The sequence below is a fragment of the Rattus norvegicus genome, chromosome 16 (assembly GCF_036323735.1).
Source record: "Rattus norvegicus strain BN/NHsdMcwi chromosome 16, GRCr8, whole genome shotgun sequence".
Lineage (NCBI taxonomy): Eukaryota > Metazoa > Chordata > Mammalia > Rodentia > Muridae > Rattus > Rattus norvegicus.
Window position 1 is genome coordinate 83,166,016 of NC_086034.1, and position 25,491 is coordinate 83,191,506.

Genomic DNA, 25,491 nt, shown 5'->3' on the forward strand with positions numbered 1-25,491 from the left:
CAGTGCGATCTGAGGCACGTGGGAGGAAACCAGGAGGCGTGACTGGAGCCACACTCGCAGGGACACGGGAGTAGGGGTACATGAAAGTATCATGAGCAATGGGTCCTTCTACCAGTGCGCTGGTGCCTGTATCTTTGGTTGACTGTAGGACACTCGCAGGGGCAAAACTCGAATGACACCTTTAATAAATAATAAATAAACACGATTATTTATTAAGATAGAGAGGGAAGGAGACAGAGAGGGCAGCACCCTATCTTCAACACAAACACTGTGGAGTTGTTTTCTAAAAGTTGGATGAGAAGCAAATTCAACTGTATCTGTAGTGAGTGACCTAAGCTGGAAATTAATTTTCTAGGATCAAGCAGGGTGACGTACAGGCAGTCTGGAGGTCTCTGCGCTGCCTCCTAGGAAAAGGCTGGAGAGATTTGTCTGTGGGGAATCCATCCCACGTGGACATTTACACACCATTAACAACTGTTAAAACCAAGAACAGCAGCTTGAGAATAGGGATCCAAATCCTTCTGGTCAGCACTCAGGGAGCTCTGAGGAAGAAGAGGTGGGGAATCTGTAAGAGCCCGAGGGGACACAAGACAACAAAGAAACTGGGCCTTCTCGATACAGTGGGACAGACTCACGTGTGAACTCAGAGACGTGGCAGCATGCAGGTCTAAGCTAGATGGCTTCCAGCGCTGGGAGGGGAGGTAGACACAAGCACCACCAGGAACCCAGAAGTTATCTCTAGTTGGCAATTGCTCTCAAAGGAAAAGTGAGTTTTCCCCAACGGAGTCCCAGTAGGTGTACAAACCACACTTAAAGACAGGTCCTACACCCAGTAGATGGCCAACACAAAACCAGCTCAATGAGGAGTTGGGGATTTAGCTCAGTGGTAGAGCGCTTGCCTAGCAAGTGCAAGGCCCTGGGTTCGGTCCCCAGCTCCGGAAAAAAAGAAAAAAGAAAAAAAAAAAAACCAACTCAATGGTATTTTTGGAGGGTTTGTTTGTTTGTTTGTTTGTTGACTTTTGGGGGGATTTTTTTGGTCACATGATGCTCCAGCTGGGCATTTCTTTCTTACCTCACGGGCCTTTTGATTATACATTATGGCCTCAGATTTTGTGTTTTTATGGTGCCTCTGTGTGGGCCTCCCCATCTGTGTATGTTTCTTGTGCTTTTTCTTTGGCTTTTTAAAAAAAATGTTCCTTTTAATCGTATTGTATATGTAGAATTTATCAGAGTAGCTTACAGACAGGCCCTTCTGGTCTGATAATGGCTGTCTTCGGTCCAGGACCAGGATCCAAACGCCGTTCAGTATCCAGGGCTGGATGTCTCAGCTGCTGTTCGATGTACACCAGGCTCCTGAAGAGGGAGACATTCCAGCCGAGGGACTGGCTTGCCAGCCAGAGTGAGGCTAAACAGCAAAGTGAACAAGCTTCCGTCTCCTGCGTCCTTTACATAGGCTGCCGGCAGAACACGTGGCCTGGATTAAAAGTGGGTCTTCCCACTTGGAAAAGATCCAACCAAGGGAAAAGTCCCCCACAGGTGTGCCCAGCCACTTAGTTCTCAGTTTATTCCAGATAGAGTCTTTGACCCAAGAAGAACCATCACCGGCCCTAAACGCTCAGACTCGGCATCTCTGGCCTCAGCTATTTCTGACAGTTCTGGGCTAATATCACCTGGTCACCACCCCCCCCCCCCGAAGGATTTTGTCCTCTGTCTTCCCCTGCCACCTAGGACCACTTTAAGTGAATTCTTTGGATGAAATCGAGGCCCAGGCATGGGGAGCAAATTCCCAGAGGTGTTGCCATACTGCTCAGAGCTGAGGAGAGAAGCGCAGGCCTGCTATGTTTGACCTCCTGGCTCACCCACTCTTTAGGCATAGGGTGATAGACAGCAGGTCCACTCTAGAATCAGCTTCCCCAAACCATCCAGGATATAAAACCACGGAAGACATCTGGGGCTCAGGTTCCTTAGCACCAAGAGGGGCATGGTCTCTGTGGAAGCCACCCTCCCTCCGGGGCAAAGTCTTTTCTCCCTCTGCCATTTGCCAGTGAGAGGCCATTTTTATTTTATTTTATTTTATTTATTTATTTATTTATTTATTTATTTATTTATTTATTTATTTATGTTAGGTTCAGACTCCATTTTAGAGAACCTGACCTAAGTTTGAACTCAGGCAAACTAACAGGCTGGTACCTAGCATCCATTTCCAAGTTGACTCCCAATAAAACCAGAGCCTAGCTCCAGTCTGTAGGCTAATCCCCAACAACAAAGCCCACCCTCTGCCTAACGACCACCAAGACAGAGGGGAGTAGAAATTAAGTTTATGATAGGACTCCCAGCACCAGCCAATTATGTTAAAGGCCACAGGAACTCCCCAATTAGATGCCTGCACACTCAAACCCGCCTTGCTCCTTACCGTAAAGCCTTGCCCCAATAGATATTTGGGGCTCCCTGCCCCCCCACTAAAACCATCCTGCGTGACAGCGGTGCTCTGGGGTGACCCAAGTCAGCTGGAATAGAATAGAAGACCCTGCTGTGAGTTGTATCAGACTGGCTCCTGTCTGTGTTTTAGGGTTCGACCCTTCCCTACCACTACACTAGGTCTTATTTCTGGAATGGAAAGTATTCTTAGGAGCAGACTCTGCTCTTTTCTGTATCAGTTTAGAAACCACCACCATCTGCCCTGGCAATCTAGAATCTCATCGTTAGCATACCCAGGGAGCCTGAGTCCCCAATTGCTAGCACCCCGGGGGAGCCTGGTCCCCAACACCAGTACTCCAGGGAGCCTGAGTCCCCAATTGCCAGCACCCCAGGAAGTCTGAGTCCCCAAGATCCCCAATTGCCAGCACCCTTGGGGGAACCTGGTCCCCAACACCAGTACCCTAGAGCCTGTGCCCACATTGCCAGCACCACAGAGATTCTGGGTCCCAACTCTCAGAGCCACAAGGGGGAGATGCCTCACTAAATCCAGGATTAATCCAGCCCTGAGACTCAGTATCTGGATGATGAATTTCCTGCTTCTTTTGAAATTATTGGTGATTTTTTTCCCTTAATGTTTATTGTGGTAAAATGTGTATAAACTAAAAGTGTTCCTGAGTAAACTGACTTTTTAAAACATGGTCTTTTAAAATAATGTATTTATTTTGTATTTTAGGTGAATTAGAATTAGTGTTTTTCCTGCATGTGTGTCTGAGTAAGGAGTTGGATTCCCTGGGACTGGAGTTACAGGCATTTGTGTGCTGCCATGTGGGTGCCGGGAACCCCAGGTCCTTTGGCAGAACAGTCCGTGCTCTTCACAGCCCAGCCATCTCTCCAGCCTGAAAACTCATATGTTAATGTCCCCGTGGACTGACCCCACACCCACACAGAATATCCTGCTTGGCTTTCTGTTGATTCAGAGACCTGTGTGGATGCTGGCCTTGTCCTGGGGCTGTTGGAGCCTGGGAGTTCTTCTTCTGAAGGGCAGCCGCAAAGTCCATCCCTGGAGGCAGGTGAAACTGTGGTCGCCCACTGCTGACCTGCAGGCAGGGCCACTGGACTGTGCTACAGAGAAGGCGCTCTCCTCCGGTATTCACGTCACCGTCCCAGCTGCAGCCGCTGAGGTCAGCTCTGCTCTCAGACCCCAGACCTGCTCTCGGCCACTATGGTTCTAGGAAACCAAGTGTTGTTTTTGTTGACTTTTCCAAAGGTTGCAAAACCTGTTTACAAAGGACTCTGCCCAGCTCTTGATTTGGGGGAAATTTTGTACTGGAACCTTTAACCTTTGCTTAGGAAAGTTACGGAAAGCCAAGCTATAGGTACGTTTGGAATAAAAAGTTACTCTATTTACTGAGTGTAGGCTTGGTTTCCACAAACATTTATCTTGGGGCTTGGAAGCAATGGAAGTCTAGAGGGGACAGACATGCTCTGAACCCTGTCCAGCCACGTCAGGCCACTCGACGGACACCCGCTTTGATGGCATGATAGTGTCTGGAAGAGTTCCAGAAACCTCTGGGTTAGGCTCACTCTAGAGATTTAGAATTGAATGCCTTGGTTAAGACCATGACTTAGGTTTTGCAAAGACCCCGGTGGGCTCTCCTAATCAAAGCCAGGGCTAAGGCCCACATGTTGGTGGGGTGGGGCCTCTATTAGCAACTGGCGAGCTGACAATGAGCTCAGGAAGAAGGGCCTTGCACACTCGACATCACCCAGTTTAGGTCAGGGGAACTCCGTACACACTCACCGGGGAGCCCGTCTTGGAAAACTCTTGTGTGCTCTTACCACACAGCCCAGCCCAGCCCAAGGAGATAGCAAGCATGTGTACTCAACGTTCAGCTCCGCACGTCTGTGCACACTTGGCAGACAGCGTGGTGTGAGAAGCACCTGTACGCGATTAAAGTCAACGCGGCATAGGATTGTGCTTGCCTTGACTTAAAGGGTCCCTTTATTTAGACAAAGACCTTAGCCTTTCTTCCCAGGATCCTTTACTTTCAGTGGATGTCACGGAACCAGCAATTCCATGTTGCCTAGTTCCCAGAGGAGAGTGAGGGCTCTCTGGCTGGGATATGGGGTATCAGAGTCTGGGCCTCTCAATCTAAAACACCTGGTGAGGGGCTGAAGTCTGTGTGTGTGTGTGTGTGTGTGTGTGTGTGTGTGTGTGTGTATCAAGGCAGTTAAGCACAGTCAGTTGAGAGGGTCCGTTTGACCACTCAAAATCAGAATCGTATGCTGCAATTACGGGCAGAGATGGCGCCATCCAAGTGTGTGCAGACACCTAAACCCCTAGAGCCAGCAACACCCTGAGTGTCTTCCAGTCTGGTTCAGGAAGAGAGACCTTTGCTCAACTGCTGCCCATTTCTTACACACGAAGTCAAGGGAAGAAAGGCTGAGGAAAAGAGCTCCCCGGCGCCGGTGGGCAGTCGCCCCAAGGACATTCCGGCTTGGGTGGCAACATTAAACAACACCAGACGTGACCCAGCAGTTCTGGAGAAGGACTGCTTTAATAGGGTGGATGGGTTAACCTTGGGGTCTCAGAGGTGGGCCCCACCCTGGCTTTCATGGACCTGTCAATCCATTTGAGGAAGGCCGTGACCTTCGTGTAGATGCCGTATTTCCCTTTCCTTGCACACCCCTCTCCCCAGCTGACGATGCCGGTCACAAAGTAGGTGTCTTTGAATCGTGTGACGTGAGGGCCACCGCTGTCCCCCTGGCAGGCGTCCTCTTGCTTGGCGTCATAGCCTGCGCAGAACATATTCTGCGTAATGCTGAAGCTGGTGGAGAGCCTGCAGGTGTTGCGGTCCACATAGGGCACCTCCATCATCTTCAGGACTTTGGACTGGCGGCCCTTCTCGTGCGTGCGTCCAAACCCGCTCACGATGCCTGTCTTTTGCGTCATCAGTGTGGCCTCGGCCCAGTCTTTCTGAGGCAAGCAGGCAGGGGCCACGTTCTCGCGGAACGTGATGGGGGTCTTCAGCCTCAGCATGGCAATGTCGAAGTCGTAGGTGTCCCTCTGAAACTTGTTGTGCTTGATGATCATATCCACCTCGTGCACCATCTCGCCGCCGTCTTCCTGTTCCGTGTTCAGGTCCCCTGGGGCCAGAGAAAGAGAAAAGATGGCTGCATTCCCAGAGGGCCACGTGTCTGTGTATCCACTACATTCAAAGAAGCACACTCAGAGGAAGTAGAGGCAGGTGAATCTGTGAGTCTGAGGCCAGCATCATCTATGGTAAGTCCAGGCCATCCACACGTCAGAAACCAGAGCCTGTCTCAACAAGAAAACAAGGAAGGAAGGGAGAGAGGGATGGAAGAAAGGAGGAAAGGAGAAAGGAAGGAAGGAAGGAAGGAAGGAGGAAGGAAGGCAGGCAGGCAGGCAGGCAGGCAGGCAGGCAATGTGCTGTTTGGCTTTATGTTACCTTGTCACAATCTAGTCATCTGAGAGGAGAGGACCTCAATAGAGAAAATGAGATTGGGTTGTAAAACACCAACCATTGAGTACCCAAGGAGGGACCCATGGCTCCGGTCACACATGTAGCAGAGGATAGCATTGTCCACCATCAATAGGAGGAAAAGCTCTTGGTCCTGTGAAGGCTCGTTTCCCCAGTGTAGGGGAATGCCAGGGCATTGAGGTTGGAGTGGGTGGGTGGGAGTGGGAGCACCCTCATAGAAGCAGGGGGAGGGAGAGGGAGGAAAGGGGATAACATTTGAAATGTAAATACATAAACTATCTGGTTGGCAGCGGGAGGCCACACATGCCTGGAGTTACTGTAAAAGACATTAACTAGCAGGAGTTCCTCAGAGCTCTGGCAGCCTTCCTCAAAAAATCTGGGAAGCTGAAAGTCCCCAAATGGGTGGACACAGTCAAGTTGGTCAAACATAAAGAGCATGCCCCATATGAGGAGAACTGGTTCTACACACGAGCTGGTTCCACAGCACGGCACCTGTACCTCTGTGGTGGTGCAGGCCATGACCAAGATCTACAGAGGACGGCAGAGAAACAGTGTCAGGCCCAGGCACTTCAGCAGAGGCTCTAAGAGTGTGGCCCGCCGGGTCCTCCAAGCCCTGGAGGGGCTGAAAATGGTGGAAATGGACCAAGATGGGGGCCACAAGCTGACACCTCAGGGACAAAGAGATCTGGACAGGATCGCCAGACAGGGGGCAGCTACCAACAAGAAGCATTAGAACAAAGGATGCTGAGTTAATAAATTGCCTCATTCATAAAAAAATACATAAAATATCCAAGAAAAATAAAATATATAAAAAAAGAAAAAGACCGGGCTGTAGGCAAGCCTGCAGGCATTTTCTTAATTAGTGATTGGTGAGGGAGAACCCAGTCCATTATGAATGGCACCATCCTTGGGCTGGTGGGCCTGGTTTCTATAACAAAGTGAGCTGACTAAGCCATGTTTTGCAAGTCAGTAAGCAGCACCTCTCCATGGCCTTTGCATCAACTCCAGCCTCCAGGTTCCTGCCCTGCTTGGGTTCCTGTCCTGACTTCCTTTGATGGTGACCCCTGATGTAGAAGTGTAAGCTGAATAAACCATTCTCCACAAATAAGGTTTTTTTTCCTGATAGGAAACCAGACCCAGGCCAAGGAGGGTATGCTTGTATTCCTAGCAGTCAGAAGTATGAGTCAGAAGTATTTGTAAATTCAAGAGCAGCCAGTTCTCTGTAACTCATCTTGAAAAATAAAAATAAAGGTACTTAAAAGACACCCTGTCTTTCTTCCAGTTCACCTTCTCCTCATATTTTTAGAAATCTTTTTAAAATGGTTTATTTTTTTATGTGTCCAAGCGTTTGCCTGCGTATGTATGTATGCACCTGTGAGGCCAGAAAAGGGCATCGGATGCTCTTGAACCTGAGCCACAGACAGTCGTGAGCCACCATACACATGGGTTCTAGGAACTGAACGGAAGTCCTGTGCTAGAGGGGTGAATACTGCCAACACCAAGGCAGCTTCTGTGTTCAGGCTGAGGACTCCAGTCCTTTCCAGTTCCACATGCTTTGGCAAATGGTCCCTGAGTATTTCCTGGAAGCTGGGTCTGTGGATTTGCTCAGGGCCAAGGATCTCCTATGCTAGATCTGGATGGTGCATCCGTCCTCTTGGGTGCCGGTGCACTGGGACCCACCGGGTCTGAGCCGGGTGAACTGAAGGAACAGGGCTGCTGACAGAGGAAGGAGAATGTGCTAACATCTCATCCACAGCAGAAGTTTTATTTCTCGCTCTATGCATGGAAAGTCAAGGCCTTGGGTTCACAGCCTGAAAGGAGAGATGCTGAGACACCCTGAACAATCTGTACTTGTTACATTTGTAGCAGAGAAACGTCGGTCCTTTTCAAACTGCATTTGAGGCTTGTGCTGCATTGTTACTGGACAGCTCCTGGGTCTTGGGGAAACATGGAGGTGCACTAAATGACTCAGTGAAGGTAAGAGGCCCCAAGAGTGTTGATGGGAGAGGATGGTTGGGAAGGCTTCTGAGAGATGGACACTAAAAGGAGTGTCCTGGAAGACACACTAGAGACTCTGAAGAGAAAAGTCTCTTGGGGAATGGCCTGGTCTGGGGAAGTCCATTAGATGCCTATCCTCTGCAGGCTCCTCTCTGTCCCTCTCCTCTGAGGTTCCGGACTCTCTTCCCATGAGATGAACTCTTGGTCTCCAAGCAGGACTTCTGCATTTGGGCGAGTGATGCTTACAGATCCTATGTGTCTAGAGATCCTGCGGAGAGCAACAGTGTTTCTAGGGTTTGAGATGGTGGCCACCGCAGGGTTGGAATGTCACTTACCTACCCTCACCTTGAATCGCTTGGCTTGATGGAGACAATGGGCGGCAGTGAGGATGTAGAACTCATTCAAGATGGTGCCCCCACAGAACCCATCAGTCTCTTCGTCGCTAAAGAGCAGAGCCTGTGACCAGAACAGAATGTTTGCAAACCACCTATGGCCTGCTGAGTCCATGCCAAGCTGACTAGGCCATTTAGGCTCTCTGAAGACTTTCAAATAGCCATTTCTAGGAGTCTTATGCTTGTTTCTCTGTCCACTGCTGTGAGCTGCCTAATTAGGAGCCAGGAACTGAGCTCTGGTCCTCGGGAAAAGGCATATATATATATATATATATATATTAACCACTGAGCCATCTTCCCAGTCCCCATCTGCCTTTGGTAATTACATAAACTCAAACCTTGCTCGAGTGACAAGGGAGTCAGTGACAAGCCAGTGACAAGGGAGAGGACCCAACAGCACACATGCTTTTCTTTAAGGAGCAGGTTTCTCTCACCTAGACTCCATCAGGGGCTCTAGTGAATATTCCCCAGCCTCCCTGAAGATAAGAGATCTCATAGCCCACACATAGCAGCCACTCTGGGTCCAGCTCAGTGAGTTCTCAGTACGTGTGTCTGAAGAGTGCTGCACGAGGTTGCCTCTGGCTAACAGCACCTGCCCTGCACCGTGCAGGTGGAGGGTGTTTAGATGATCTCGGGGGTGTTGCTGGTGGCTCTAGACCAGTGGTTCTCAACTTCCTGATGCCTTTAATACAGTTCCTCGTGTTACCGTGACCCTCCCCACCCCCACATAAAGTTATTTTGTTACTACTTTATAACTTTGTTACTGTCATGGATCATAAGGTAAACAACTGATATGCAGGGCGTCTGATACTCGACCCACAAAGGGCTTGTGACCCACAGGTTGAGAAACCGCTGCTCTAGGTTTGTTTGTTTGTTTGTTTTTTGCTTCTAGGAGAGGCATTTAGGTTTTGGACCATGCAAGTCTCAAGTGCCAGCTGAAGTGATAGAGGAGGTTCAGAGCACGGGATCGGAAGTCAAGCTGGGATCAGAAACAGTAGCTGAGCATTTTCCCACAGTGTTCAGGACATATTTACCTTAGGGAGTGAGCCCGGCCTCACGGAGGGCCTTGGGCTGTCTTTCCTAAGTTTGGCAGCCCTAGATCACATCAATAACTAGAGTAGTTTAAAAATAAATAACATTTTGGGGTGGATGCTCCAGGTGGGGCAGTCTCTGGATAGCCTTTCCTTCAGTGTTGGAGATGCCAAGAGGTGCACGCTGACAGGAGCCTGATACAGCTGTCTCCTGAGAGGCTCTGCTAGAGCCTTTTGAATACAGAGGTGGATGCTTGCAGCCAACCACTGAACTGAGAATGGGGTCCCCAAAGGAGGAGTTAGAGAAAGGACTGAAGGAGCTGAAGGGGATTGCCACCCCATAAGAAGAACAATACCAACCAACCAGACTCTCTAGAGCTCCCAGGAACTAAACCACCATCCCATGAGAACATAGGGATGGACCTATGACTCCATCCACATATGTAGCAGAGGATGGCTTTGTCGGGCATCAGTGGGAGGAAAGGCCCTTGGTCCGGTCAACGCTCTATGCCCCAGTGTAGGGGAATGTCAGGGAGGGGAGATAGGAGGGAGTGGGTGGGTAGGTGAGGGAGCACCCTCATAGAAGCAGTGGGGATGGGATAGCAGGTTTCTGGAGGGGAACCTGGGAGAGGGGATAACATTCAAAATGTAAATTTAAAAAATCCGATAAAAGAAAAAAATTTTAAAAAGAGACACTTTGAATGTAAATAGATGTATCTTTCTTTAACATATTTTACCTGTTAGCATTTAGATGTTTTTGTTTAAAATTTTTCTCAAACTAGAAATGGAATGAGAAGGCCACTGAGAAGGACCCTTGCAGGTCTGAGTGGCTGACCAGAAGAGGGTTGTCCCATCAGTCTTTGGTGACGCTGAAAGGGTTCTTTTTACTTGCAGCCAAGACTAGCTTAGGCAAGTTACCTGCCAAGGACATTCTCCTCTCTTGCATTCTTGGCCACCCACAATCCGAATAACGTCATCACTGTTTGCTTCAGGCTCTGTCTTGTTGAGATTGAGCAGTTCAGAAGGACTCTCAGTAGGATATAGAATATCTGCATCAGGCATGAGGTCTTCAGGGTCAGGTTCACTGTTGCTGGTATTTAGGGCCACAGACCTCTTCGCGCGTCCTTTATTGGTTTTTCCACAGGGGAAGGGAGCTGAAAGAATAGGACCACAGAGGCCTCAGCAAAGCCAGAAGCTGCATAGGCCTTGTGAGGCTTCCTGGCTGGGGTTAGATGGTTAAGCCTACTAAGAGTCAAGTGAGAGATTAGTAAAACATAGCTAAAATAAATAAATAAACAAATAAATAAATAGCTAAACAAACAAACAAATAAATAAATGTGAAAATAAACCCTTCATCCTTTAAACTTGGTTAGATATCTTGTTGCAGTGCTGAAATTCTGACTAATATAAATATTTGGTACCAAGAGTGGGGTTGCTACTTTGGTTACTTGGTCATGTGGTTCAAAAGGTTTGTGACTAGTTTTTAGGAAGAATTTGAAAGCATTTAGAGATGTGAGCTGGAGTTGGCAGAGCTCAATGGGTGGTTCCAGTGGGATCTCAGAAGACTGAAATGCTGATCGACTTGTGGGTAGCAAATATTATGGTCATGAACTTTTAGAAGGGATCAGAAGCTCTGTTGGGAATCAGATTGGAGGCAATTGACTATAAAGACCTTGTTCACATTTTATCCATGCCCTGAAACTGTAGAATCCACATTTTAAAGATGATAGGCAAATTACGTTGGCAGAAGAAATTTCTCGATTGCCCAGCATTCAGGCTGTGGCATGGTTGTTGCTGGCTGTTTTTAACTAAGTTTACAGTGAAAGACAAAAATATGAATCAGAGTTAAAAAACTTGAAAGCCTTTATGTTTTGCACGAAAAGGAGCAGAAATCAAGAGCAAGAAAAGGGCCATGTAGCAGAGACAGGGCACAATGGCTATTCTGTTGCTAGTGATGGTTTGAGGTCAAGTGGTTACAATGTGGCTTTTGCTTGGGTTCCCAAGAGTTGTGATTGTGACCTTAGCCAGTGAGAAGGAATTGGGGACTCTCACCTAGAGACATGGTGCCAATCACCCGGAGTCTATTATCTCTGGGCTGAAATACGTAGTTACGACCTTTTAAGTATGCTAGTAAGCTCTCTACTACTGAACACACCTTAGTTTTTTTTATGTTTTCAGATATTAAACTTCATTTTGAATTGATTTGTGAGTTAAAATAGTTTGTGATCCCTGGAGTTAAAATAATCTGTACACATATCAAAAAATAGCTCCAGTTAAAATTTTCTTAACTACTTTAAGCTTTAAAAATGTCAGTAAAACAAAACAAAACACAAAACTTCCTGTCTTTTGGTTGCTGAGAGATTTCTTGTTAAACTATTGGATTCATCCTTGAAGGGTGTATCCAGAGCCACTCTTTTCTGATCACTTAGTTCCTGAGGTAAATTATCTTCAATGAACATCAGAAGATAAGGTAAGAGGGTAAGAAGGACAAATGGGTTGGCATGTAGAATCCCATCTCATCTCCTCTGTGTTTGGTTGTCTGCAAGCTATGTGGGCTTGAGACATTGCACTCCTGGGGGCTGCTATGGTGGGAATTAGGGACCATCTATGAACCAACAGCCTGGCTTTTTCCCAGCTCATCATGTCTGTGTTGCACAGATGAACTTTCTCTAGATCTTACAAGGGATTCATTGCCTTGGCCCTTCATGTTTCTCAACCCATCTGGCACTCCCTGCTCCCTAAGAGCCTTGTTAGTTAGTGGCTCTGTGCCCTTCAGACCTGGCACATCCAGCTCTCACCAGGTAATAAATGAACCCAATCAACATGGAGCTGGAAAAATGGCACGATTGCTAGATGCCCTTCCTGGCCACGCCTCCTTGACCCAGGAGGGTCCTGCTTTCGTTCCACCCTGGGATATTGTGACAACTGTGGCTTCCAGGCCCTTAGGCCAGAGGAGCATGGATACCCTGCACAGAAGTCATTGTCAGAGCTGTGGGTAGAGCCCATCAGAGCTGTGGGCTGCCTCATCTCAGCCACGCCCAGGCTGAGTTACCTGTGCAGTATTAACTGGGGCCCCCTCCTCTCAGTCACCTTTGCAGGAACAAGGCAACAGTGCCAATCACTTCAGGGGAGGTCCTGAGGCTCAGCAGCTGATTGTCCCTAGATCTAACATACCTTCTCTCAAACCTAAAGCTGCTTGAACTGTAGATCCAGAGCCCCAGCTCTCGTTCTCCATTTCCTGAAATTATCAGCTTCAAGTCCCACCAGGACATGTGCAACACTGCCCACAGCAGTGGAACGCTGTCCCTGTGACCCCCTGTCCCCTACCCATCAGTGGCACACTGTCTCTGTGGACAGATGACCCCTACCTGTGGAGAGGCAGGACTTGCCGTCATTACCCAGGAAGTAACCCTTGGCACAGGAGCACACCACTGAGTTCTGCTCCTCACGGCAGAACTGGTCGCAGTCTCCGTTGTCTAGGCTGCAGAGTTTCCGAACAACTGCCAAGCAGAGGACAGATGAGACGTTCTCATGGGCACGTGATACACTCAGACTTGCCAGCTACATCTGCCTCACCTCAGCCACGCCCAGGCTGGGGTGTGCAAAGGAGCAGTGTTCCAAGGGATACTCACACGGTAACAGGACAGTCAGCCAAGTGAGACGCCTTTCTCCCCGCTGCTGCCTCCCCATACCACGGGAGTGACGTTTGACCTATGCACAGGTTCTAGAAGGATCACCTGACATCCTCACAGGCCATGACTGGCAGGGACATTTGGCATCCTCACAGGCCTTCAGAAAACACTTGGCATCCATTCAGGCCATGGGAGGAACACTCAGCATCCCCACAGGGCTCTCCACACTTTGAAAAGCGTTGTGAGGGATGGCAGGCATGGGTTCTATGTCAAGGGCTGTGCACCTCCTCCTGTAGGGTGCTGCCCTTGGCCCGGGGGGAGGGTTGCATCCTAGCTGCAACTCTTTCTTCCCTCACCTAATAAAAACCAACAGTATGTGGGCCCTGACCTGGCCGCTGCCGTGGACATGTTGTGTTTTTAGATCTGGGTTCCTGTGAGACCCGGAATAGTCCTCTATGGGAGCATGTGACCGGAAGCCAGGAACCAGGTCGAGAGCATATGGAAGTGGAGGTGGGGGTGGGTGTCACTTAAGTCCCTCTGCTTTGTATCTGTGATATTAAGTCACGGAAGTGAAGGCGTCGGGGTACATGAAATTGTGGCACAGTGCCCTCTTGGTAATGTCTGACCTGATCATTGTATCTCAAGGCTGACTGAGTCCACCTCCACCCACAGCATCTTGGAGCAGAGGCACCGGTCTCCTTCCAGCGTAGGCTGAGCCAACTCACACTAACAGCCATGTCTGCAGCAGTCTGCAGTACAGCTCGTGTGTGAGCTTGGGTCAAAAAACAACTATGGAATAAAATCTACCTTAATGGAATCGTAGCTCCCTGCTTGTGCCCCTCACTAGACCTGTTGGTCTGTTTTGTGCAGATGTCTGGGGTTCTGTGGTGTGCAGATGTCTGGGGTTCAAAACCAGCAGCTTCACTGGGGCAAATCCTGAGGGTGCCCACATAAAGATCTCATTCTATAAGGGAAGTCACTTAACCCTGGACGTGGTGACATACATCTGTTATTCCGGTAGTTGGGAGGCTGAGGTAGGAGTTCAAATCTAGAGTGGGTTATACAGTAAGTTCTAGGCCAGCCCCAGTGAGTGAGACCCCGACTCAAAAAAGCAATAAATAAAGACGTAAAAGAAATGCCGTTCTTCCCTGTAAGGGAAAACTGGTCTGATAGTAACCTAAACTTCATTAAAATAATCTAATCACCACGGTAAAAACAGCTTGGTGAGTCTCCCTGTAGAATCGGTTAAGTATGCTGCTTATCTAAAACTGGGCAATCTAGAACATTCCTCATTGATGTTTGTGGTGACCAATGGTCTGAGACCATTTGACCAGAGCAGAGTGAACAGTCTACCCTCTGTGACTGTCACCTGCCTGGTGGTGCCCTTCAACAGTTCTGGTCCGCAGAGCACTGTGTCTCACACAGCACCCCCGCTGAGTAGCTAGGGGACAGCTTCAGTGGTTCAGTTGTCAGAGATGCCTTAAATTGCCATCAGGCAATCCAGTATCTTCCCTCTTCCCTACTCTAGGATCTGAAGGTCTTTCAAGCAGAGGGACTTACAGAGTTCACAGTTTTTGCCTTCGAATCCCTCCGTGCAGGTGCATGTATAACTCCCAAGGCCATCTCGACACTCGCCTTGGTTCTGGCAAGGACTGCTCTCACACTGGTCACCATCTGCAATGAGAGGATTTAGAAACTAAGGTTGAAGGCCTCATGGCAGACACCACTGACAGTGTGTGGGCCCCGCCCCTACATCCACTTTGCACACAACACACAAGCTCATTTCTCCTAGAGAAGAATTTGTCATATCTAGATTGTGTTTATTTCCCACTCAGGTGGCTATGCATGTGTGATACCCCTGTCTCCACATCATTGTCTGGGCCCCTGATTTCTGCTGCAATGTATTGCAGTGCGTTTGTGGCCAGGGGGAGGTGCTTTGCCTTCTCTGGAAAGGAGAAGGACAAGAGGCCAGTGTGACCCTTGTTTCTGGTGTGTGCTGATCAGAAAACACAGAGAACCTTCTTCCCAAGTCCTCTGGGCACGGAATGAAAATCCAAAGATGATCGTGCCCTAGCACAGGCTCCACCTCTCCTGTAGTCACTTACCCAGGGATAGATCTGATCGCCAATTTGAAATAGCTTCCAGGTAGTCATGATCAGGACCATCTCTGGTGCTTTGAGCAGTCGTCAGGGTGACTGCTATTTACAGAGTCCAGGCTTCAGATCCCCACCATTTGATCTAACTTGCTAGACTTATTAAAAATATCATGGAAGATGGTATCCTTAGATGAGGGAGAACTGACATAAATTTGTATCTGTGCCAGACATAGTGGGAAAAAAATCCACCGTCCCAATTACTCCAGAGGCTGTGCTCTGAGGGTGACTTGAGGCTGGGGGTTTGGTGCAACAGGACAAGATCACATTTAAGAAGATGTACATTTGAGTAAATAATAAAACTGGACTCGATATAAAGTTACTATAAAATAATTATTTATAGTATTATGGAAACCCATAGGGGGAAAGTGTAGATAAGTAAGATTTGAACAAGAACGTAATTCAAAATGTTTTCAAAAGCCAGTCCTTATTACTAATTTAAATACGTTTAGGAGCCTCTCCCACGTAAGATTGAGACAGGGGACATCTCACCTTCATATTTGTTCCAGAATTCTGTCTAAAAGAAAAAAAAATTTAAAGCACATTAGAGAAAACAGACATTTCACACTAACAGTAACCATTACCAGTAACCTGCCCTGAGGAATGTTCCAGAGCTTCTCCATCTGAAAGGGAGCTGCCAGTGTGTTTCGTTCCTCAGAGGGAACTTTCCTATCTCCCATCTGCTTTAGCACAGGGCTCTTGCTGAATATCGAAACATTTCAAGGTAACTAACAAGAAGTAGGCCGAATGGTTTAGTCCTTGGGAACACTGGGAGTGGGGGGTTTGGTTGGGTAATATTGTTGTTCTTCCTATGGGGTTGCAAACCGCTTCAGGCCCTTCAGTCCTTCCCCTAACTTCTCCATTGGGGTCCCTGTTCTCAGTCTGATGGTTGGCTGCAAGCATCTGCATCCCAGAGCTTCCAGGGACTAAACCACCATCCAAAGAGTACACATGGAGGGACCCATGGCTCCAGCTGCATACTTGGCAAAGGATGGCATTGTCTGGCATCAATGGGAGGAGAATCCCTTGGTCCTGTGAAGACTTGATGCCCCAGTGTAGGGAAATGCCAGGGTGGGGATGTGGGATGGGGGGATGGGTGGGGGAGCACCTTCAGAGAAGCACGGGGAAAGGGAGAGGAGAGGGAGTTTGTGGAGGGGAAACCAGGAAAGGGGCTAACATTTGAAATGTAAATAAAATAACCAATACAAAAAGAGAAATAGACTGGATGAAATGGATCCATTCATTGTTCACCACTGGAGTGTGGTGTTCAGTTAAAGGATCCCTGTGCTCAAAATTAAGAACAAGAGCACCAGGGGCTGGGGATTTAGCTCAGTGGTAGAGCGCTTACCTAGGAAGCGCAAGGCCCTGGGTTCGGTCCCCAGCTCCGAAAAAAAAAAAAAAAAGAACCAAAAAAAAAAAAAAAAAAAAAAAAGAACAAGAGCACCGGCTGCCAAGCATCATTACCCCCGAATAGGAAAAGTGTGAATTGCTAATTAGCTTAAAACAGGTCAAGGTCTACACTACCCTAACAGATGGTCCCACTATGCACAGCTCCACAGGCAGTCACACCACAAACAGCTGCACAGATAGTCACACCACACACAACTGCACAGATAGTCACACCACAGCTGCACAGACACTCACACTACACACAGCTGCACAGACAGTCACATGGCTGCACAGCTGCACAGATGGTTACATTCAGATCTAACTGGGACCCCAGACTATGATCTTAACTAGAAGTGGAACTTAGTGGATGTGAATTAGGGTGAAGACCCAGGTGAGATCATCCAGAATTATCATATCCTTAACCAATGGTAACATCCATGTCAAAGTAAAGAAAAGACCTGGGAGGTAACAGCGGAGGAAGGGGTCACAGGGGACAGCAGAGGTCTTCAAAAGGTCCCAGCCTGGCCACGTCCTGATTTTGTAGCATCAAGTGAACAAATCATTGTTACTTTAGGTCATTCTGTTTATAGGACTGTTGTGGTGACACGGCAATGAATATGCTGTTATTAAAATATCTCAGTGTAGACTAGGAGAAATGGCCTGGAGTAGAGTTCTTGCTTAGTTTGTGGGAGGCCCTTGATTCAGTCTCAGGGGGTGAGTGAGAAAAAGACAGAGATCTACAGAAATCTTCTTGGTGCAGAATATATTTCCCAAAGTTACACAGAGATAGGTATGACCACACAGGACTGTGATCCTAGCACTTTGGAGTTGAGGCAGGAGGACTGAAGTTCAAGGTTATTCCTCAGCTTCATTGTGAGTTGGAGGCCAGCCTGGGCTACATGAGTACCTGTCTCAAAAAGAAAAGTCAAATAGTTCTCCTAATTTACATGTCAACACAGTAAAACCCATTTTCGGTGTGCAATTCTCTGAACATGTAGAGACTTCTGTGACCGCCCACACAATGGAAACCCACAGCCCCATCTTCATCCAACCTTTCAGCCACAGCTCCCTGCCCAACCCTGAACCTGCTAAGTGCTAGTACCCACCAAAACTGGCTGCTCTTCAATAAAGCAATAGCTTTTAAAGAATGTCTGATAAATAAAATCAGACGTGAAACAAGCTTGTGAAATTCTCTTCCATGGGCTGGAGAGATGGCTCAGTGGTTAAGAGCGCTGACTGCTCTTCCAGAGGTCCTGAGTTCAATTCACAGCAACCACATGGTGGCTCACAACCATCTGTAATGAGATCTGATGCCCTCTTCTGGTGTGTCTGAAGACAGCTACAATATATTCATATAAATATAATAAAAGTAAATCTTTTAAGAAAAGAAATTCTTGGGCTGGAGAGATGGCTAAGCGGTTAAGAGCACCCGACTTCTCTTCCAGAGGTCCTGAGTTCAATTCCCAGCAACCACATGGTGGCTCACAACCATCTGTAAAGAGATCCGATGCCCTCTTCTGGTGTATCTGAAGACAGCTACAGTGTACTTATATATAATAAATGAATAAATCTTTTAAAAAAAAGAAAAGAAATTCTCTTTCTTTAACACCATGCCTCCAGAACACGTCTAGGTAACTGTGTACTCCATTTTGATCTTCCTGTTGCTGGCCTGCAGTGTCCTTACCTTCACCCAACAGTGGGTGATGCTCATGCTGTTTCCAGCTTGGGATAGTTACAATTGGAGTTGTACCTTATGCAAGACAGTTTTGATTTGACAATTAGTTTTTGTCTTTCTCATTTAAGTGCCCTGCAGCAGTGTGTCACTCTATATGGCTTTCTGAGAAATTCACACATTTCAAAGTGCATAAACTTGGACTTCCTGGTGTCTCTGAAGTCCCCCCCTCCCCCGCCACCTCCTATAGCCAGCCACTGGCCACAGGTATACTGATACCCACTGTCAGCATAGCGGAGCTCACTGTACCTTTATCTCCAATGCCTGAGATAGTTAGTGGTGTGGAATATCTTCTTGGGGGGCTTGTCACCATATTCTGTCTTTGGTGATGTGGCTGTTTGAGTCTTTTGTCCATTGAATTTTCCTAGCTGTTCACTTCTCTTGGGCTATGAGCTCTATATAGTTTCTGGAGCCCTTATTTGGCATGTGAATTGCAAACACTTTCTTGGTGAGTAGCTTGCATATTCACTTCTTAACTGTTTTGTCCTTTCCCAGAGAAATTTGACAAAGTCCAGTCAATTTTTCTCTTTTGAATTATTTTGGTGTCATGCTTAAGAATGCTGGCTAATTCCGTGTCCTATGTTTTTATTAAATGTTTTTGTTTTTCTTGTTTTGATGTTATATCTCTGATTCAGTTTGTGTTAGGGTTTGTTTGGTGTGAGGTGTGTCTTTTTAGGATATAAATGCACAAGTTGTTTGAATGTCTCCTCCGTGTACTGCCCTCCATCCACAGGCTGAGACTCAGTGTTAGTATCTATAAAGACTCTATCTCCTGCTGAAGACATACACTTAATTCTATGTGGTAGGTCAGAGACCTGGTTTAGGAACCACACCTAGGAAGACGAGTTCACCTGAGGACAACACATTTTCCTTCCCATAATTCTCACCCTCTTGCACATTCCCTAGGAACTACCATGAGGGTCAGCGGTATCTGCCCAACTTTCTAAGTCTTGACATGATGAAGGCATAACTATCTTTTTCTTCTTTTGGATGATGGCCAGAGTCTCACTAGACTTTTATACTCCCCAAACAATGCACTAGACTTCCTGGTTCTTTTAAAGCTCCCCAACCTGCTGTGAGGCTGCTGCATGCCACCTTGTCTCTGTTCCTAAAACTTGCCTGCCCTTGGGTTGTCCTTTTAGACTCTAATATATTATTAACAGGACTAAGTGGGCCCTGATCCCCCAGATTTCATAGGATGGCTTTGCAGGGGGATTCCCCCAGCTCCCTTGCAATAATGCTTCTTCCCTGGGTTTTCATTCTTTAACTGGCAGAGAAAACCAGCCGACCCTGCGGCCCTAGATGGCATCAACTAAGGGTTAAGGCTTTTATGTGGTGATTGGGTCGTGAGAGCTCTGCCACCTTGGTGACTGAAGCCTTGTGAAGCTTTCACACATTCCTCCTTGTGCCTTTCTCTGTCTTCCAAATGAGGACTTGGCCACACGGAGCTTTCTGGAAGCAGACACTGAAACTGCAGTCATCTTGTCCTTGGACTTCTCACCCTCTGTGAGTAGTAGAACCTTCATGCTGTTTGTAAATTGACTAGCCTAGAGTATTTTGTTATAGCAAGACAAAGGGATTGAGGTGATTTACACTTACTGAAAAAGGCAATTCCTTAACAGTTTTGTATTCATATATATTTGTGTGTGTGGGTACATAAATTAAAAATAGTTCCTGCAACTATGGATTCTCCCATTAGATAGAAACCATCGTTTTGGTAGCAAAGAATTAAAGGAATTTTTCCTTCCTTCCTTCCTTCCTTCCTTCCTTCCTTCTTTCCTTCCTTTCTCCCTCCCTCCCTCCTTCCCTCCTCCTTCCCTACCTCCCTTTCTTCTTTCTTTCTGAGATAGACTTTTACTATGTATCCTTGACTGGCTTAGAGCTAGTTATACAGACCAGGCCCTCAAAATCACATTGGTCCACCTGCCTCTGCCTCCTGGATGCTGGGGTGAAAGGCATGCTCCACCACGATGAAGAATCAAAAGAATTCCTGATTCCTTTTCTGTTTTTTGGTGGCTGAAATGAACTGTGGCAGCCCAGTGGACAGCAACATAGGAACTCTCTCGAATACCATGATCTGCTAAAGTGAGGTGGAACCTGGTCATGTGACCCAAGTGTGGATTTCTCTCTAAACTGACTTGCAGGGAGGGGTGTGCTTTCTGGGGTGTTCAACTGGTACATTTCTTTCCTCCTCTTGTCTCGTGTGGCATGGCCCCACCACAATCAATGGCCTTGGCTTGATTCTCAAGAGGCTGTGTCAGCTCAGTTTAAGCACTGCCTGCAACCTTCATGACCAAAGATCCAAGTACCCCCCTAGAGTGTCCTTAGAGTGAGTGATCCATTGACTAGAAGACTCCTTGTTTGCAGGTGAAGCCCAGCTTGACTTCTCTGACAAGCTTGCTGAGGAGCCTTGATATGGGATGAGGTGGAGGGCTTTAAAAGCTTACATCGCATAGACGGTATAAGGAGTATTACGGGTCTCTCCAGTCCCTAACGGGTTGGTTTCTGTCAGCTTCATTGCCACGACTTCTTCAACCTTTTCTACCATGCCAATTTTCCCCGACTGGGATAAATGGACGAATCCCGGAACTGGCGCTCATGTTCTCTAGTCAATGTTCCAGAACAATCCTCATGTCTTGAGTTCACATCTGTTTTTTTGTGTCTGGTGATGCAAGGCGGGGGTGTTTCTGGAGAGCCAGGGACTGATTTTTAGGGTGCACGGCGAATTCCTCCCTGAGGAGATCACTTAAGTCCAAATGGTTTCAATGACAATGCACTTGAACATCCTTGAAGGTAAAGTGAGGACATAGGGCTTTGAGAACCCAGAGGTGCCCGTGTGGCTTCGTAGAAGATGGCACTAATCCTCCCCATGTTTCCAGAGTCTTGAACTCAGAAAGCCTCCTAAGGCCCTTTCCTGTTTGAGGAACATAAATGTGTCCTTTAACGGTGCCTAGAGCCAGCTTTGCCTTGTAACTTGGCCTCTCACGGTTTGAATATGAACTGCCCTTCTGAAGCTCATGTCCTTGGTCCCCGGGTGGTGGCATTTTGGGAGGTTCTGCAAACTTTAGGTGGGGCACATCTGGGGGGGATAGCTGACCTGGTGGGGGCTGTCCTTAGAATCTTGGCTCCAGTGCTTTCCTGTCTCCCCCTTTTGCTTCCTGTCTGCCCTGAGGCGAGCATGCTCCCGCTGGCTGCTGTTGTATTGTCCTGCATAAGCTCATGGAATGAAGAGGTCACAGACCAACAGAACCCTGTGATAGCGAGAGCTGAAGCACTTTATGACTTTCACTGTCCCCTCAGATGTTTAATGACAGCTCTCCGAAAACAACCTTTCTGACTCCATCCCTCAGGGGTCACACTGGCCTAACCCCGCCTTGGTGATCTTGGTCACACATCAGGCTGCAGGTGACTGAGTTCCGAAGTGGAGCCAGTAGCATGACGGTGAAGTGGTGCAGGCCTGACCCTGTGGCCTTCAGTGGTGGCAGTGGACCTTGCAGCTTCCACTTGAGTCCAACAACTGCAGGTTCCTCCCTAAGCTCTCCCTTGGGCTCGTTTTTTGGGGGGAAGAGGACTCTCTTCTCCTTAGCTCATTCTTGTTTATTTAGGCTCAAATTTCCACCGGGCACCTGAAGGTCCTCTTCTTGGGGACAGGGGGAGCAGGCTCACTCCTGCTGCTGCAGGATTGGTGATGGCAGTGCTGTGGGCCTCCTGTCATGTGTCTGCATGCTCCACATGCTCTTCTTAGCCACAGCTCTTTACCCATGGGAGTGGGAGGGTGAAGGCAACTGTGCATTCATCTCCCACAGGTTAACTTGGTCACACTCACGAGTTCTCATTACCCTTGTGTGATGTGCCGGGTCACTTCCCCTCAGTTTTCCTACTCAGGAAGAGAGAGAGCTGGAGAGATGTGAAAGGGATAAAAATGAATGTCCCACAGGCAACGGCGAGGACGCTATGCCTGCTCGTCTCGCCCCTTGGTTGCTTTCCCTGACTACCCCTGCATAGGCTGACTACCCTTTATCCAAAGGTCCAACTCTGGGCCAGCCTGGAACTCTAGCATCCCAGAAGCTGAGGCGGTCCAGCCTCAGCTAATAAGGAAAGTGGGATGGCCTAGCCCCGGCACCCTAACATGGACCTGGCCTGACTCACCGTCTTCTCATTGTCCTCAAAGACTTCGCGGGCCTCTTCAAAAGAACAAATTTCTTCCACACACTCCCTTTCCAGATTTCCTTTCTTTATCTCCTCAAAAAATGAGTTTGCTCTCCGAATCCTCTGCAGGACGTTGTTGGCTCGTTCCCGGTTAATAAACACTAGAAGACAAGAAGGTGAAAGGCCCTCTCAGCCAGCGCCTCCACACAGGCCTCCACTGTCAGCCTGGGAGACTGAGACACGTCTAGGGGTACTTGTGAGGGTGTTTCCAGCGAGAACTAAGTGAGGGGGAAACGTGCACCCTGAGTGTGGGCGGCATCACCACATGGCCTAGGGGCTCGAGGAGAAAGGGAAGTCTCCCTTTCCTCTGTTTCCTGGTTGCCACAGTGGGAGCTGCTTTGCCTTATCATGCACACCCTCCCTGCCATGACAGACTAAGCCCTCAGAAATCACGAACCCTCAAGTTGTCCATGCCAGGGGATGCAAGAGTGACTGGTGTGTCTGCCCAGCTGCACACAGGGATAACTCCGTTGTATGACGATGCTTCAGGAGCATCCTGACCACCTTCACACCCCCACCCCCCTGCCTTGTCCTGTTTCTGGTCACAGTGCCAGCAGCTCTCTAATGTCATGTATCTCCTGGTCTTCAACTTTCACCTCAGCAGAGATGTGGTCCTACAAAAACATTTGGCTTGTCTGCCTATGGCTGCCCCTAGACCTGGAAAGAACAGGTGCTTAAAGTCCCTGCCCAGTGAATGCAGGTGGCTGGTCTGGCCTCCGGGTCAGGCTCTTTTGACTAATCTCAGTCTCCATGAACGGCTTTCCTGGGACACTAGCTCACCCCCTAGACAGTCACACAGACCCACCCTGCCACTGGCAGCCATAGGTTCTGATTTGAGTAAAATCAAGCCTGGCACCCCAGAGCTAAAAGCATAGTAAGGCCATGAACACGGTCCGTGGGACTCAGCAAGGCCTCCAACTGCCCTGACACAAAGTGTCCTGCTATTCACTGTTGACTGTGTGTTTTGTTACTGGTGGCCTTTGATTGTCCGGTTCCTACATGTTGCTGCCCTCAAACCTGTGGCTGTCTTGGGATGACCTTGTCAGTGGCTTGCTGGCATCGACCCCATCGATCGAGTGGTAGCAGGTTTCCCAGCGATGTTTTCCTCATTAAGGCCCGAGTGGATGGGAGGTGCCTTGTGTTGCTGAGGCTTCTCCTTGTACTGGAGCGAGGCCAGCTCTACGTGAGCAGAGCCTGCTCTGGGTTAGCTGAAATAAGGCCCCCTTTGGGGGAGCAGGCCTGGGGTTTGCTCATTGTCTGTCTGTACTGCTTTGCTTTGCTGTAGTCTTTGGCCCAGCTGAGTTTCCCAAGCTTGGGGGCCTTGGCTCCTGTGTCTTCCATGTCTGTGGTGGCTTTGTCTCCTTGTCACTTTCTCTGTGCTCCCCTCTCTCCTTCATCGCTGTCTCTCTCTCTCTCACATTGTCTCCATTCCCTTCCTCTCCTTTCTTCGGGTTCTTTCCTTCCAAGCTCCATGTGCTTTGCACGAGTTATCTCAGCTGGTTCTAACTATACTGTTAGGAGTCAGCCTGTGGCTGGCCAGCTAACCAAGCATTTCTCCCCTCCCCACCCCACAACCCCCCACCTTCACCTCCTCCTCCTGGGCCGCTCATTAATGTGAAGGGCTGGAACACTTACCACTTCTCCCCGGGAGCAGGAGGCTGGCCAGGACAACATAGAGAAGGCTGAGTCGCACCGGGCTCTCCATGATGTGGTCAAGGACAGCAGCTGCTGTGACAGGCATGGGGCAAGGTTCACTCACCCTAGGCCCCAGGTGGCCATGGTCAGTCTGCTTATCTCAGCCTTCTGATTGGAGCCCTGGGCCAGCGATGAGGTCAGGGGACTGGGGACTGTGGTGACCAGTCCCAGCCTTTCCTGGGGAGGCTATCCGTATGCAAACTGCCTGGCAGGGCCTGCTTCCTGCTGAGAGCAGCAACAACCCTGGTGGGGGGGGGATTTCCTGGTTTCCTAACACTCATCTCAGCCTGCTGGTTCTTACCCATCTGGCAGAGGGGTCAGTTCCCCCAACTTGTTTTCAGGAATAGAAACTGAGACCAACATGAAGCAAAGCCTGGGTGTCAGGTCAGATGTGGGATTTTTATCCAAGCCCTCAATCCCCTGACTGGTCCCCACTGACTCTGGGCACAAGTGCATGTGTGAGACTTGTGTGTCTCCTGGAAGATGGCTGTATATTGTAGTCATGGAAACAGGCTGGGCTATTGGGGGACAGGAGCCCTGAACTGTCCGCATCTTGACACAAGTTCACTTCTCTGATACATTACATCCAGGGAAGTCCACAGGGACACAGGGCACACATCAGGGTTGGGGGCCTGCCACTTCCAGCCTTCCTGCAGGCCTGGAGGGTGGAGAACTCGTAAATGGAGTTTTGGTGTTTGATCGCCAACAGCACTTCTGTAAAGCCCTTGTCTCACACCCTGGGTCGGTTCCACAAAGGAGCAGTCATTTTCCCTAGGTCCTGAAAGAGGAGGTCAGAGAAGGGCAAAATAGCTCCTTCGAAGCTTCATCTGGCAGAGCTGTTTTTTGAGTCTGCGGCCCATGCACACTGTGCCTGCTCACTAGTGAGTAGAAATGGGCTCCACACACTCACTATCCTGGCTGCAGCCCGTGCTGGTCACGGTGTTTAATTAGGCAATGGCTCATAACTGTGGCTGCATGCACGTAGCCAGGGAGCACGGTAATGGCATTTGGCTCCCCCCAACCCCCTGTTACCAGTGCTGGGAGGACCTTGGCATGCTGTGGGTCCCTGATGAACAAACACACCCGTGACGTCAGACGTTGAGGCTAATGCTGGCGTCTTACCAGGAGGGAAGTCACTGTCATTTACCAGGCTGTGACAGACCATGAAGGAAATTGGAAAAGATGTGTGATGCTCTGAACACTGCCCTGCCTGGTGATACCTGTGTCCAGGTCACTGGGCCTACACTGAGGCTGTGAGGTACTCACAGCAGACCCGTGGTCTGGAACTAGGGGCAAACAGTAAAGCTGGCTCGAGGGGGTCTTCCCTTTGTCGCCTCCC

The 25,491-nt window shown here is 48.7% G+C and overlaps 1 protein-coding gene and 1 pseudogene across 1 annotated transcript; one reads left to right on the forward strand and one right to left on the reverse strand.

Annotated features, from left to right (window-relative positions):
• Positions 1 to 4,957: 4,957 nt before the first annotated feature.
• F10 (coagulation factor X) lies at positions 4,958 to 24,265 on the reverse strand. Its single transcript, NM_017143.2, has 8 exons — positions 24,093 to 24,265; positions 22,398 to 22,558; positions 15,620 to 15,644; positions 14,535 to 14,648; positions 12,711 to 12,842; positions 10,261 to 10,496; positions 8,255 to 8,375; positions 4,958 to 5,565 (listed from the first exon to the last, which is right to left on the reverse strand). The coding sequence occupies exons 1-8, from the start codon at positions 24,160 to 24,162 to the stop codon at positions 4,976 to 4,978; spliced, it is 1,449 nt and encodes a 482-aa protein (NP_058839.1). The 5' UTR covers positions 24,163 to 24,265; the 3' UTR covers positions 4,958 to 4,975.
• LOC134482530 (small ribosomal subunit protein eS19-like) lies at positions 6,225 to 6,654 on the forward strand (annotated as a pseudogene).
• Positions 24,266 to 25,491: the final 1,226 nt, after the last annotated feature.

Coding starts and splice junctions, on each gene's coding strand:
- F10 (NM_017143.2), bottom strand. CDS start 24,162: ATGGAGAGCCCGGTGCGACTCAGCCTTCTCTATGTTGTCCTGGCCAGC. Junction 22,559..24,092: donor CCTGCTCCCGGGGAGAAGTG/GTAAGTGTTCCA, acceptor CTTGTCTTCTAG/TGTTTATTAACCGGGAACGA. Junction 8,376..10,260: donor GAGGAGAATGTCCTTGGCAG/GTAACTTGCCTA, acceptor TTCTGGTCACAG/GCTCTGCTCTTTAGCGACGA.